General features: G+C 38.5%; 1 protein-coding gene across 1 annotated transcript; it reads left to right on the top strand.

The window, feature by feature from the left end:
- Positions 1-10341: 10341 nt before the first annotated feature.
- CER1 (cerberus 1, DAN family BMP antagonist) lies at positions 10342-14480 on the top strand. The gene is made up of 2 exons (XM_043978498.1): positions 10342-10851; positions 12427-14480. The coding sequence occupies exons 1-2, from the start codon at positions 10342-10344 to the stop codon at positions 12694-12696; spliced, it is 780 nt and encodes a 259-aa protein (XP_043834433.1). The 3' UTR covers positions 12697-14480.
- Positions 14481-16561: the final 2081 nt, after the last annotated feature.

Below are 16561 nucleotides of genomic sequence, written 5' to 3'. Positions count from 1 at the left end.
AATAGAATGGGACTCTCAGGAACACAGGTTACAGAAGCAGCTGCAAAGCCCACTCTGCATTTCCTTCTCGAGCCAGAGGCGACAGCAGAGAGTAATAAGCCTTTATGAAAAACTTCACCTTCCTTTAACTCTAGGGCAATTGCAAGCCCTAGAATTCTTGACCAAATGAAATCGATTTTCTCTCTAACCCATCAGGAATTGCTCAGCTGAAGCCTTCTTTAGGCTGACTGCTTTTACCTGCCACAACTCCAACTGAAACGCCTTTCTGCCCCTTTCTCCATTTCTCAGGTTCCTCTTCCTCTCCGGCTGCTGATTTCCATGATGCCTGCCCTGTTTTGGTTTTTGGGGGGTTTTCCCCTGTTTTCATTGGCTTAAATGAGATCTTCTTGACTCTGTGACTCACTTTTTAACTTTAAACTCTCCAAATTAGCGCAATCACACAGAAAGACTTTGTGAAACCATAACTCAACATTTCCAAGTGATTATGATTCTAATTTTGTTTGTTTTTCTCAATGTACTTGTAAAACATGTGAATGAAAATTATTAGGGGAGCCCCTTATACCTCAGATCCAAAATCTCCAGCAAGTTAGTGTAGCTCTTGAAACTGTTTTTCTTAATCACTTTTCCCCTAGTTTTTAATAAACAAAGGATCTATCTCTGATTCTTTATAACATAATTGCTCTTGGCACTAGCAAGGCATTATTCCATCGTGTTAACAAAGATTCCAGTCCTCAAATCTATATAACAGATTGTTTTCTCTCCATAACTGTCCAAATCCCAATTGAAAGCCCTTTCTTTATATTAAATTATGTTAAAAGTTATTTTTCTTCTCATATTAGGTATCAAAATGTTCATCTATAACAGTAGCAATAGCTATACCCTTTGACAATTAATAGAAAATTTACCCTTTATACAAATCACTTTTTTTCCCACTTTTCTTCCCTTCCCTCTATCATCAACAGCTCCTTAGGAAAAGGGCCTTAAAGAGACAGATAATTTTACACCTAATTTGCAGGGTTGTTATGATAATCAAATGAGATTACCAAATGAATACACATTGGAAATGAAAGTGTTATAATCCTGATGTAGTCTTCTACTTTCCTCTATGTTTGTTCAGCTGTGTATATATGTTCAGGTATATTGCTTGTGCTTTGTCAAGTAAAGGGGGATGAGATTCAGGAGACTGGAGTTGTCCTCAGCTTCTCTTTCTCACTGGTACATGTGAACACTGAACAGACTATCAAATACTGACCCATTATGAAAGATGTAAATAAAACAGGGCTAGGAGGGTGGGCACAATGACTGATGCACCGAGCCCCAAGATTCACTTTTATCCCCTATATTAAATGTTGTCGTTGTTCGTCCTTGATGCTGGAAGAGGACAAATGACATCACAGGGAAGGGGGGATGTTTTGACTTTTGGGTGAATTGCAGGTGAGACAGCTGCGCAAAGCTGTCAGCTTCACTCTCCGATGGCTCTTTGAGGTCAAAGACAGTTTTTTGTTTTGTCTGTGTCTCCCCAGCACCCAGCATAATATCATGTAGATGCTTAATAAGTGCTTATTGAATTAGATCGGATCAGACTAGTGGATCCTTCTTCATTTGAGTTCTTTAAGCAAAGGCTGGAAAACCATTTGTCAAGTATGTTGTAGCATATTCTTGTTCAGGTACAGACTGGATTAGTCAACCTCTGAGATGATGTAAAAGGGGAAATCATTCTTTTGAATTACTTTAATAAATTACATTCTAGGGGGCAGCTAGATGGTGCAGTGGATTAAAGCACCAGCCCTGGATTCAGGAGGACCTAAATTCAAATCTGGCCTCAGACACTTGACACTTACTAGCTATGTGACCCTGGGCAAGTCACTTAACCCTCACTGCCCCGAAAAAACCAACAACATTCTAATCAGAGTTTCTGATTACATTATATATAGTTGTATGAGTCCAATGTATACATGCATGTTATGTGTATGTGTATTACATATACAAGTATATATTATATGTGTATGTTTTGTGTGTATGCATCATTCTGTACATATATAATAATACATGTAAATGTGTAATAAATATATTAGCCTGTGTATATGTATAATTTACAGAAATGGATATGTATGATATATGTATATATTAGTCTGTATATTTGTATCCTGTATCCTTTTATTGGGAATAGAAAGATAAATTCATATATTATATATACAAATTATACATATGTTTATATATTTTTGTGTATACATTTATATTAATATACATAATGTGTATATACACAGATCATTGACTGAGGGACTCAGTTAATACAATGTTGGAACTGGAGTCAGGAAGACCTGAGTTCAGATTCAGCCTCAGAAACTTAATAGTGACTCTTGGCAAGCCACTTAACTAGTTTGCCAGTTTCTTTATCTGTAAAATGGGGGTAATATTAGCACCTAATTCCCAGGGTTACTGTGAGGTTCATGGCAATTGTTATGTAAATAACAATTAACATTATTATGAGCAAGGAGCAAGCAGACAGTAAAGTAGCAGGAACTAGAGTCAAGAGACCCGAGTTCCAGCCTTGACTGTGTCATTAATCAGCCTTCTGACCTTGGGATGGTCCTTTCCCATCTCAAAATTTAGTTTTCTCATCTGTGAAATGTGAGGATTGGAGAAGAAAGTGTATAAGTTCTCTTCCACTCTAAGATTTTTTTTTTATGGGACAATGAGGGTTAAGTGATTTGTCCAGGGTCACACAGCTAGTAAGTGTCAAGTGTCTGAGGCTGGATCTGAACTCAGGTCATCCTGAATCCAGGGTCGGTGCTTTATCCACTGTGCCACCTAGCTCTCCCAGCTCTAAGATTTTATGACTTTTTGACAGAAAAATGATCATTACCTTCACTATTTCCTGCAGTCACAAAAGAAGCTTGAGAGGCAGTTACCTACTTGTGCTATTGTTTCAGACTCTTCATGACCCCATTGGAGGTTTTCTCAGCAAAGTTATCATTTCCTTCTCTAGTTCATTTTTGTTTGTTTGTTTGCTTTTGGGTGAGGCAATTGGGGTTAAGTGACTTGCCCAGGGTCACACAGCTAGTAAGTGTTAAGTTCTAGTTCATTTTTACAAATGAGGAAGCTGAGGCAAATGAGGTTAAGTGACTTGCCCAAGGTCACACAACTAGTATGTCTCTGAGGCTGAATTTGAACTCAGATTCTCCTGATTCCAGACACGATGCTCCATCCACTGCACCACCTAGCTGTCCACTATTGGCACACCATATTACCAATACTAGTTATCATGACCTCTCTTCTCCTTTCTCTTTAAAGTGCAACAAGTCGCTTAATTTTAAAATAAAAAATAAATTATAATTACCTTTGATTTGAGAATTTTGTGGGACTGTGTATGTGTATGGGCCTCAGATATAATCGAAGATATCCTAGGGTTTCTCAAAACCAGTGCCAGGAAGCACTACAGAAATGAGTGAGACAGATTCATGCTGAGTGTGAGTAGTACTAAGGCACGATGAATTATGAGACTGATGCTTTCTAAACTCTGTTGTTGGTCCAGGAAGCAGGTTTACCATGCTTATGGTCACAAACTCTCAGGGCTTCCTCTCTCTGCAGCATCAAGTACTAATTGCTCTAACAGTTGTGTTATTCTTTTGGACCAAACAACTTCCTTGATGTTTTCAGATGCTTCCCCCCAACCCCCTCCCACCATCCTGCTGTCCATTTGCCCTCACCAAATTGGGAGAAATCTTAACGTGCCTATTAGGTATGGATCTGGGAGCAGATTGTTTTTATTAGGGAGCTACAAAACTGTTGTTCCGTTTTGGGGTAATTAATGATAACCACAGTCAAGTGAATTTATTATGTACATGAAAGGAACATCGTGGTGAGGAGCGACCTCTCCTTAGCAGTACAGTTTAGGTTGAAAATGAATTTTTTAAATATTCTGTTGTTGTAGTCAAGGAAACTTGATCCTTTCGAGCAGAGGTGTCAAACAAGCTTGTAATGTTCCTGAGTGCAGGCAGATGAAGATGTTTCCTCCAGGATACCAGTTTGTGACACAAAGATAGGATTACGATATATGACCTTTGTTTTCTTTTTTTTTAATTAATAAAGTATTTTATTTTTTTCCGTTACATGTAAAGATAGTTCTCAACTTTTGTTTATACAAGCTTTACAATTTCAGATTTTTCTCCCTCCCTCCCCTCCCTCCCCCCTCCTCTAGACAGCAGGTAATCTGATATAGGTTTTATATATATATATATATATATATATATATATATATATATATATATATATATATATATATATATATGTGTGTGTGTGTGTGTGTGTGTGTGTATATATATATATATATACACACACACATAATAACATTAATCCTATTTCTGCATTAGTCATGTTATAAGAGAAAAAAATCAGAGCAATGATGGATAACCTCTAAATAGAAAAAAAACAACAGCATCAAAAACAAAAGAAATAGTATGGTTCATTTAGCATCTATACTCCGCAGTTCTTTTTTTTTTTTCCTGGATTTGGAGATCCTCTTCCATCACGAGTTCCCTGGAACTCTTCTGTGCCATTGCATTGGTGAGAAGAATATAGTCCATCACAGTAGATCAACACTCAATGTTGATGTTACTGTGTACAATGTTCTTCTGGTTCTGCTCATCTCACTCATCATCAGCCCACGCAAGACCCTCCAGGTTTCTCTGAACTCCTCCTGCTCATCATTTCTTATAGCACAATAGTATTCCATTGTATTCATATACCACACCTTGTCCAGTCATTCCCCAATTGTTGGGCACCCCCTCAACTTCCAATTCTTTGCCACCACGTAAAGAGCAGCTATAAATATTTTTGTACATGTGGGTCCCTTTCCCCCTTCCATTATCTCTTTGGGAAAAAGACCCCAAAGTGGTATTGCTGGGTCAATATGACCTTTGTTTTCAAACCCAAGCAACAGGTTTCAAATGGACCTGACAAGAGGGTTGAGCAAATCCTGGAATTAAATAGGATTTAAGTCATAAAAATTCAATTTAACAAACACATCGAATATCCAATATGTAAAGAGCACTGTACTAGCCTCTGGGGGATGTATAAAGTTTAGGTAAAACTTTGAGAAGTGACCTGACATAATGAGGTGGTTTCAGACTTGGTTTCAAGTCCTCTTTCTGACACATAATTGATTGTGTCACCTTGGGTAAGTAACTTAACTTCTCGGACCCTCAGGCAGCTCTCTAAAAGGGAATCATGGGAATCTGAGAACCTGGGTTTAAATATCAGCCCTGCTATTTGTTACCTGTGTGACCTTTGGAGAGTTGCTTGACATTTTGGGGGCCTCAGTTTCCTCACCTGTAAAATAAGGGGGTTGGATTAGATAACTCTAAAGTTCCTTCTAGCTCAAATTATATGCTCCTATGATCATCATGAAACTTACAGGGGATATACGTTCATATAATCACAATATTTTGTAAAATATGTTTAAGAGCTAAGGAAAAAACTCAAATATTTATTTATTATGCACTCATAGTATGCAAGGAACTATCCTAGGTGTTGGAGATACAGAGATAAATGATGAAGGTCATGCTTTCAAGGGACTCTGATCTCTGGGGGAAATGACAAATACACAAGTAGCGATAATATCTTTTAAAGCATTTTATCCCTCATTTTTATTCCATAACTTCCTAGGAAGGGGCCTAAAAAAATATCTGCATGGCCCAAGTGGATACTGAATTATCACGATAAAGAGGGAAATGCTTTTACAATGGTGATGGAGGGAGGAGCCGGAGAGCCAATTTGTGGATTCCATTTTAATGTATAACTCTTTTTGTCAATGGTGGGGAATGACGGGATTCTACCTTGGCATAACCTGCAGTGAGGCTTCTTCCATCCTGCACTCACTCCACTGAAGCGATTCTCTCAAGTTTACCAAGAATCTCAGCTGCTAAATCTGCCTTGAGCTCTCTGCAGCTTTTGTCAGTGAAAACATCCTTCCTTAGTTTCCATAACAATGCTCTTTTCTGATTCTTCTTCTGGTCTAACACCTGCTTCACAGAGTCATGCTAGAACACAGTCCATCTCCTGTCCCCTAATCACGAACACCTGCTTCACACTCTCTTTTGCTAGAATATGCTCCATCTCCTGTCCCCTAATCATGATCAAGTCCACCAAGGCTCTGCCCTGGGGCTTCTTCTCTCTCTTATCTTCTCTTTTGTCGATCTCATCAATTCCTAAAGCTTTACAGCTAAGATTCATCAAACCAACTCTACTGTCTCCCAAATTATAGTTTGCATTAAAAAGCTCCTGTTGAACATCTCCACCTGAATGACCCATAGACAACTCAAGCTTAACATGTCCCAAAATGAACTCATTATTCTCCCCTCCCACAAACTTTCCCTTCCTCCAAATTTCCTTATTTATGTTGAGAGATTGCCCATCCTCCCAGTTACCTGGATTTGTAAACTTGAAGTCATCTATAGTTCTTCCTTTCTCTTTACCTTCCATAACCAATCAGTAGTCAGAATTTATTGATTCTGCCTTTACAACATTCCTCAAATCTGTCTCCTTCTCTCTATTCATATAGTCACCAGCCCACAGGCCCTCATCATCTCTCACCTGAACTATTACAAAGGTCTTTTTCTTCCAATCTTTTTTGTCTCCAATGCATCCTCCATACACCTGTTAAAAACAATCTTCCTAAAGACTCATGATGGAAAATACTCTCCACATCCAGAAAAAAGAACTGTGGAATCTAAATGCAGATTGAACCATACTATTCCTACTTTTTTTGTTTTCTTTTTGGAGGTTTTTCCCTTTTGTTCTGATTCTTTTTCCACAAGATGACTAATGCAGAAATGTGTTTAATGTGATTGTACATATATAACCTATATCAGATTGCGTTCTGTCTTGGGGAGGGGGAGGGAAGGAATAGGAGGAGAAAAATTTGGAACTCAAAAATCTTATAAAAACAAATGTTGAGAACTAGCTTTACATGTAACTGGAAAAAACCCAAAATACTACTAAGATTGAAAAAAAATGTAAAATAATCTTCCTGAAGCTTCCTAAATTTAAGAATTTTCAGTAGTCTTCCATTGCCTCCAGGATAAAATAAAAACCCTTTACAATGTTGTTCCAGCTGACCTTCTCAGGCTAATTTCAGAGTACAGTTTTCCCTTCCACATTGCAACTTTCCCCATTGAGGTTTTGATATATCGCAGGTGGGCCTAAGAATATAAATGGGTATTTTGGGGGGGGGGAGTTTGGCAGAAGTCACAGTCGACACTCAAAGACCAGCGGACAACACAGAGCCTATGACCAAATACTTAACCCAGATTATACAATAAGGTACCATAAACACCCCATAAAAGAAAAAGAAAAAAATCAGACTTTTTACTCTGGTGCAAAGGGAGGGCCAAAAAATTTTACATGGATTGGCAGGGGAGAGCTGTGCCCCATGATGTAGAAGGGATAACTGTACTCTTTTCAAGTACTTGACACTCTAAAGAAACTACCCCTTGCTCTTTCTTGAGCACAGTATTCCCTTTCACAGATTCATGTCGGCTCTCCTCCCCTCTCTGTCTTAGAATCCTTAGCATCCTTCAAAGCTCAGCCCAGTTAACACTCCTTCAGGTACAGGTTCTTAACCCTTTTTTAAAAAAAATGTCAAAGCCCCTTTGGAGGTTTGGTGAAGCCTGTGGATCCCTTCTTAGAGAAATGAGTTTAAATGCATAAAATAAAATACAAACAAGGAAACCAATTATGTTGAAATACAGTTATCACAGTATTTTTAACAAGCTCAGATTCAAAGTCCTTCCTGCCTTAAAAATAACCTCTTCCTGATCTCCTTAATCATTAGTGATCTCTCCTTTTTTCACATTTTTGTGTATTTTCTTACCCGTTTATTACCTCCAAGGAACTTAGAAGAGTGCTATTTGTTCTTGTATTTCTATGCCTAATACCTAGTCCTGTATTTTGCATATAGCAGGTGCTTGATAGAAGTATGTTGAATAGGGGGCAGCTAGGTGTCAAGGTGGATAAAGCACCTGCCCTGGATTCAGGAGGACCTGAGTTCAAATCCGGCCTCAGACACTTGACACATACTAGTTGTGTGACCCTGGGCAAGTCACTTAACCCTCATTGCCACCACCACCACCCCCAAAGTTAAAAAAAAAAGAAGTATGTTGAATAAATTGTCAGGTAGAAGAGAGTGGTTGAGGAAGGAGTGATAGCTTCACTGAAGAAGTGGTACTTGAACCAGGGCTTTGAAGCAATCAAAACATCTTGACAGACCTAGATAAGAAGAGAGGCACAAAGAATGTGCAGAGGTGGGAGAGGATGAGAGGAACAGTCTGTGATTCGGTCTGGGTGGAATGGAGAGTGTGGAGGGGAGTAATAGCAGACAAATCTAGGAAGACAGATTGGAGCCAGATGATGGAAGAACACAAATGATTTGTTGGTGTTGTTTAGCCATGACCCCATGGGCATATTCTCTTCATATTGGAGTGGTTTTCCATTTTCTCCTCCAATGGATTAAGGCAAACGGAGGTTAAGTGACTTGCCCAGGGTCCTACAGCTAGTAAGTTTCTGAGGCTGAATTTGAATTCAGGTCTTCCTGACTCTAGGCCCAGTGTTCTATCCACTGAGTTACCCAGCTGCCTCCTGTGCAAACAGGATGATTTGCCTAAAATCACATAGTTAGTAAGTGTCTGAATACAGATTTGAACTCAGGTCTCCCTGACAGGTAGCATTCTATCCACTAAGTCATTCTCTCTCTCTCTCTCTCTCTCTCTCTCTCTCTCTCTCTCTCTCTCTCTCTCTCTCTCTCTCTATATATATATATATATATATATATATATATATGTATATGTATGTGTGTGTATGTATATATATACACATATAATGTATGTATGTGCATGTATATATGTATACATAGATGTTACATAAAGGAGTTTATATTTGTATCTTAGAGGCAATTAAAAAAACAACCCAGAATTGGTTGAGTACGAGTCTCAGTTGGTCAAATCTGCTTGAAAGAAAGTTACTATAAGTAATGTGTAAATATACTTAACATGATTTTAATATATAGCCTATATCAGATTGCTTGCTATCTTGGGAAGGGAGTGGAAAGGAGGGAAGGAGAAAACTGGAACTCAAAATCTTACAAAAAGGAATGTTGAAAACTATCTTTATATGTAATTGAGGGGAAAAAATAAAATAAAATACTATTTAAAAAAAAGAAAGTTGCTTTGTTGGCAACATGTAGAATGTACTGTGTTGGAGAAAGACTGGAGGCAGGGAGACCAATTCAGAGTCCTTTTCAGTAATCCAGGAAAGAGATAATAAGGAACAAAACTAAGGTGGCAGCTTTTTGAGTGGTAAGATTTAAAAACCTTGGCGACTGATTGGATATGTAAGGCAAGGAGGAGTGAGGAGAAACGGGTATGATAAGGCTACAAAACTGGGAGACTATAAGAATGGTAGTACAGAAACAGGGAAGTTTGGAGAAGAGCAGGGTTAGGGGAAAAGATGATCAGTTCAGTTTTGGACATGTTGAATTTAAGTTATCTCTGGGACATCCCGTTCAAAATATCTATCAGGCAAATAAAGCTCAGGGAAGAGAATGGGTCTGGATCTATAAATCTGAGAGTTATCTGCATGGAGATGGTAGTTAAACCCATGGGAGCTGATGAGGTTGCCAAGGAGAGTATAGGGTGAAGAGAAATGTTAGTAAAACACTCTTTCCACAATATCACAGTAATGTATTCAGATTTGTCTTTGATATTTTGATGATTAAAAAAATACGAATTCTCTCTTCCCCTACAATTGTTTTTAAAATGTATTGACACATTTTGTTACGACACAGGAGACACCCCAAAATCCCACCTTGGAAAGTGTATTTCCTGAGAAAAAGATAATTGATTCTTGAACTATTTCTCAATACAGTACAATGCATAACGAACCAGCTGTCGATAACACTTCTTGGTTTATAGTATGGGAAATAAAGCCCAACAATCAGTTGATTGAGCCAATAAACATTTTAAAACTTCCCTTAGTTCCTAGACAATAGCTAAACAATGCATCTAAACTGTTCAGCTAATTGCCCCCTAGGTAAAAGGCTTTCACTGAGGTCTTCAAAAATACACAAAACACATACAAAAAAAGCAGGAAGCCATTAGCACTTCATAATTGAAGTCAACAAGAAATCTGTTTATTTTGTCAGACTCTAGGCCACCTGCTTTCCCACCATCACCAAGGAAGTGTTATATATAGCCACTACTCCCTTCCAGTCAAAATCCACTGGATTGGCCGGGTCTTTCCTTTCCCCCTGCTTTCTTAGAAATTAGAAAATAACTTGAAGGAAGCATGTATCTTCTGCTGCTTCAGCTGCTTATGATCTCAGGGCTGGGAGAGGCCAGGCAACGAATGCTACAAAGCAGGGACAAGAGAACCCAGCATCCGTCTCACGCTTCCAATGATCAAGGCCTTGGAGCACTATCTGTTGATGTTTTCGAGGATGCCCAAGAAAAGCCAGACTTGTTTGTAGCCATACCCCACCTGATAGACCCTGAGCTAACAGAAGCTCCCAAAGAGCAAAGAGAAATGTTGTTCAGGTTTATGTATACCTCTGAGAAACAGAAGCCAGAAAGGCATCTAGAAATAAGGGATCCTGCTAAAGAGGCCTTCAGACCTAGGACCCCAGCAAATGCCGAGCCTGATGGCAAGGAAATTGAGAACCCCCATCTCCAGGAAGAAGCACAAAAATTCTGGCAGTACTTCTTGTTTAGAAAGAGCTCGGCTTCACAGGAGGTCATCTTGCCCATCAAAAGCGATGAAGTATACCAGGAGACCTGTAGGACAGTACCCTTCTCCCAGGTAAGTACTAGAATGAAGCAGAGGATCTCAGAACTGAGTTCACTTGTTCCCTTTGACCTCACAGTTTTGGTTCTCAGTCATAAACCAAAGTCTCATTTAAAGCTGTGACTTTGCTGATATAATGTATGGGAAATGCGTTTGTAACTATTAAACTGTGTAAGGCATTACTTTTTAATTATTATTATTCCTTCAGCAATTTCCTCAGAGATTTTTCTAGCGTTATCGTGAGGCCTGGCTAATGGGTGCAAAGGTAGAAGTGACAATGGTAACAAAATACTAATAATTAACATTACTAGAAATGGGCTTGACTCTTCCTTTTGTGTCAAGGTGAGATGTGAGAGGATTGCAAATTCTATATGATAGCAGAGAAGAAACATATTACCTCCATACCTCCAAATAGTGCTCCCAATTCTTGTCACATGAACTAACTCATGGTTATCATTTCTAGTCAACATTAGGAAGATAAAGTCACAGTCTATTATCTTCTTCTTCCAATTTGTGTGCCCCTACATGCCGAATATTAAATTAAAAATGAGAAGTCTGAGTTACAGATGTGACAGGTTGAGAAGCAAGTTCTCAAAGGCAGGGATGCTGAACTGGAAGCAACACCGTGCAGCTTAAAATTTTATAGTCTGGTAATGGTAGCCAATTAAGCAGACAGTATTACAAGGTAATTGACTGTAGAAGGCAGTTAAGCATTCTGCCTGAAAAGGCAAGGGTATGTAACAATGACAAGTCAATTATGAAATAATAATGACCGCTTTGTTGCCTGTGTGCAATTAGAAAAATTGCTCACAAGAAGCAGGCAGTCAAATTCCCTTCTCAACTCTTATTTTGAATCTATTGCTAATTAAATTAAAATGAAAGAATTCAATATTTCCATATTTTGAAGGACACATAAGGCCAGGTACACAGGATCTTGTGTGTGTGTGGGGGTGGCAAATATTATAATCTCAGTGGGGATTTCCATGTATTTACAACATCTCTGCCACATGGTGAATTTACAAGCTCTTCAAAATAGAGGAGAATGAAGCTTGTTATGTTTTAAGCTTCAAAATTATATGTTATAAAAGGGATAATAGAATAATTTTGATTGGTACCTCCCAAATAAAAAGTAAATTATCTAACACAATGTCTAAATGTTCTACCTCACCTTTTTTTAATACATCCAGAAATACGTATTTCTGGGTGTCTTAAAAAGGTGAAGTAGAACATTTTTTTAGCATTAACTCTCTTTCCTAAGGCTAGTTTTTTTTTAAATCAGATTGATTATTGCCTCAGAGAAGGGGGAAGGAGGGAAGGAGGGGTAAAATTTTAAACTAAAAAATTTAAATTAAAATGTTTATTATTAAAAAAAACAAAGGCTAGTTTTTAAAAAATATTTACTCAATGGAGAAAGTTGTTTTGAGCTAATCCTAAAATGTAAGTGTCTATTGAAAAACTGACATGAAAGGCTTTTGAGACATAGGTCTTTATTTCTGTCTTATGTGAGAGGGTTTTTAAGTGCAGTGATGCTATTGCTAGCTATCAGATCTATGAACCTAACCAGTAATTGAAATCCATTTGCCTTTTTAGACAATCATACATGATGACTGTGAAAAAGTGGTCATTCAAAACAACTTATGCTTTGGGAAATGTCGGTCTCTTCGTCTCTCTGAGGCTACAGATCACCATCATGCATTCTGCTCCCACTGTTCACCTACCAAGTTCACAACAAAAGAATTACTATTGAACTGCACTGGACCTACCCCTGTGGTCAAGGTGGTGATGGTTGTGGAGGAATGCCAGTGTCAAGTCAAGCAAGGTGAAGATGAGGAACATTTTCATTCTGACTCTCATGTGTAAAAACATAGTCAGAATTATTCTGTTCAAGGGTTATTTTGTAAATTTGGGGCCAATGCTCTCTCCTCCCAGAAACCAAAAATGAAACAATGGCAAACAAATTGACCTTTAATGGCAGACCACCTGTAACAGCTGGGAGAAGTCCAATTGTATTCGGCCTTTGTCAGTTGACAGTGTTTACATGGAGATAAAGAACTATTTTGTTGGTCTCTAGTTTGGGGTCCTTCCCCTCTTAAATTCTCAGGGTCTCCTCCCTTCATCAAAGAGACTCAGCTTGACTTCATGGGCCTCATCTCAAGCAATTGACCTTTGGTGATTTGCAACCCACACATTGTTGCTTGTGTAGCAAAAGTCATTTTGAATATATTTTCATTTTTGTCTCTGTTTACATCATAGGTTCTGAACCTGGGATCTTCAGACCAGATTTCAAGGGCGGGGTGTGAACTTAGATGGGGAAAAAATACATTTTTGTTTTCACTTACTCCTGGTTTCCTTTGCAATCCTAGATGCATTTAAAAACATGATTCTGAGAAGTGGTCAGTAGGATTCACCAGACCGCCAAAAAGGTCTGTGACAAAAGAAGGATGAGAACTCTTGGGTTGCGCAATGTTCCTATACTAATAGATCGTAAGCTCTTGGAGAGCTAGGTATGTTTTGCTTTTATATTTGTATCTCTGGTGCCTAGAACATTGCCTATCATGAAGTAGGCACTTAATAAATTCTTCTCGAATTTAATTAAATATTGAAATAACTCTTCAGAATTTGTAGGTGAAAGGGGATTCACCACTAGTAGAAACTACATGCCTATAGATAAATAAGGATTTAATGAAAGTAAGAGTGTGAGGGGAGATAGGTGGTGCAGTGGATAAAGCACCAGCCCTTGATTCAGGAGGACCTGAGTTCAAATCTGGCCTCAGACACTTGACACTTACTAGCTGTGACTCTGAGTAAGTCACTTAATGCTCATTGTCTCCCCCCCCCCACCAAAAAAAGTAAGAGTTTGGTTTTTAGAGGCAGCTACGGGCCCAGTGGTTAGAGCACTGGGCATATAGGCAGGAATATCCGAGTTCAAATCTGTCCTCATTTATTAGCTGTGCGACTCTGGATAAGTAGATTAACTTCAACCCACTGGAGAAGGAAATGGAAAACTACTCCAGTATCTTTGCCAAGAAAATCCCATGGCCAGTATTATCCATGGGGTCATAAAGAGTTGGACTCGACTGAACAAGAGCAAGTTTTTGGTGTTGGTTAGCAAATTGGATTTCCAGGTTTGGATGAGGCTTTTCTTCTAATGTAAAAAAAATAATCTAAACTGTGAATCTTAGTTATGAAGTGATGTAATGAAACTGGGGGCAAATGACCAGTGTTGGAAACTGAAGCATGCTGGAAAAGTTAGTGGCATTTTTTAAAGCTTCTCCTGTTATCATTGTCAAAAATGTTAGAGCTAGAAGAGACCTCAAAATTACTGAATGCAATCATCACATTTTTATGGACGATCAAATTGAGCCCCAGGACATGACCTGCCCAATGTGACACAGGTATGCATGGTCAGAGTAGAATTCGAACCTGTTTATCCTGATCTTCTGTCAAACGAGTAATCTCTGTATCCCAAGTTTACTGGTCCTGACACATGGACCAGTGTTTAAGTGCCAAGTTCAGGGATTTTCCAGTAAACTGTGCTGCTTTGCTATTCCATATGTAAAATAGCCCAAATGTATGTATTTAGTTTTGGCTCGTAATCTCCCATTCTTCCATCTCTCTGCTCTTGTCTCAGTCTGCTTTTTACAATTTTCATGGCAATATGTATCTTCTATGTAATAGATTTTGCTTTCTATAATAAATACCTATTGTATAGCATCCATTCCCAGAGTAATGAGTCGTCTTTGAGTTTGAGAAGGATTTGTTTTCACCAATACCTAATGAATATCTGCTATCTTCTTCAATGTGGGTATCCCCTTCACTGATACGGATCACAATGCATTCATGCCTTCTCACCCTGGGTCAATTTTGTCCACATCCTCCCATGCATCCTCCATAAAGGATTGTGCAGCAGAGACATTTCTCTAGGTATTTTTGCATTTTGGGAATACTGGGACAATGCATGACTCTCTCCTTTATTTTTCTATCAGTAGTTCTTTCACAAGATTCCTCACAAAACTACTTACACAAAGGACATCACCAGAACTTTGTTGTGTCCTGCTTGTACATTGTTTCTTTTCTTTTCTTTTTTTTTGCGGGGCAATGAGGGTTAAATGACTTGCCCAGGGTCACACAGCTACTAAATGTCAAGTGTCTGCTTGTACATTGTTTCTTTTCTTTTTTCTTTTCTTTTCTTTTCTTTTCTTTTTTTTGCGGGGCAATGAGGATTAAATGACTTGCCCAGGGTCACACAGCTACTAAGTGTCAAGTGTCTGGGGTTGGATTTGAACTCAGGTCTTCCTGAATCCAGGGCCAGTGCTCTATCCACTGTGCCACCTAGCTGCCCCTCCATTATTTCTTAAGATACTCTCAAGTTCAGATCTTTGGAGAATGTGGTTTTCTGGAAGCCACAATGAAAAATGGCTTTTTGTCCCTAATAGCAGCTTGTGTTTGTGGAAAGCTCTTTGCAGTTTCCCAGATGCAAGCCAGCATATAGAAACATATCCACATATTTCAGTTAATACTGATGTAGTAACTCAGTGAATTGTCTGACCATCCTACTCTAAGACACAGTCTGTACAAATAGATAGATTCCCCACACATTCAGCTTTTTCTTTGTAGATTATTAAGTCAACCTCTTTTGAATATTCATGCATCTCATTGAGGAGGCTTGGGGCTTGGTTAACAACAACACAAAATCATCACAAATGGGAAAACTGAAGTATTTCAACATTAACAGAGGAATCCTCCCTTCCACTGTGCATCTATGTCCTTAACATTGACCTCTATCTTGCCCCCATCTCATTTCTCAAAGAATTCATTTGATTATTTGGATGATTTTTTGTAGGAACCCCAGGAATTAAACTGGCATAAATTCTGACTGACTCCCCTAGTACAATGGCTCATCATCGTGTTTTGTTTTTGTTTTTTAAAAAATAAATCAGTTTGTACTTTTAGCCTACTTACTTTGTAACTGAAAAACTAACAGGACCCACAGAATAAGCTAGTGCAGTCAAACAGAGTAGATTCTACAACACATGTGCATACATATAATCCCCACAACATGGCTATACATGTGACATTTATATTTAAAAATATTACACCCTTTGGTGTCCAAAGTCAATCTAATTGGCCAAGATGTGATCATAAGGATAAAACTGTTCAGCGTTAACGACCTCCCAGCTGGTCAATATATTATGGTGCCAAAAGCTATTGACCAGCTGTCCAGTCGTCAATTGACTATGCCTGATAATGTGGTCCTTTCTCAGCCAATTGGATCATGTTTTTGGTTTCAGAGACCTCCATGTCTCCTGCTTGCATATGTGTATATCCCTTCCACTAGCCTTGCAGATAGATTTTTTTGTCCCCCAATTTTATGCCATACTGATATTTCTTTTTTAATAGCCCATCCTTCACTTGTGTTTGAAAAATCATAAGATTAAAAAAACTAAATAAATGCATATTAATTGCTTATCATAAGCAAGGTGCTATGGAAGATAAAGGATGAATTAGACACAGTTCTTGCTCTGATAGAGCTTATTGTCTTATAGGAGGAGATGAGACTAATTTACATAGCTATAATACAAAGAAAAATGTGACAATGCAATAGGTGAAATACTAAAGGAGTTCAGAAGAAGGAGAAATTATTTCTGGTTGGTTGAAGAAAGTAGCCTTTGATATGGTCCTTAAGGTAAGCATTTTAGCGGGGAAAGACAATGTGAGCAATGAC

The sequence above is a fragment of the Dromiciops gliroides genome, chromosome 1, assembly GCF_019393635.1.
Source record: "Dromiciops gliroides isolate mDroGli1 chromosome 1, mDroGli1.pri, whole genome shotgun sequence".
In the NCBI taxonomy this organism is placed as follows: Eukaryota; Metazoa; Chordata; class Mammalia; order Microbiotheria; family Microbiotheriidae; genus Dromiciops; species Dromiciops gliroides.
Note: the sequence above shows the minus strand (reverse complement) of the source record. Positions and strands in the feature narration are given on the sequence as shown.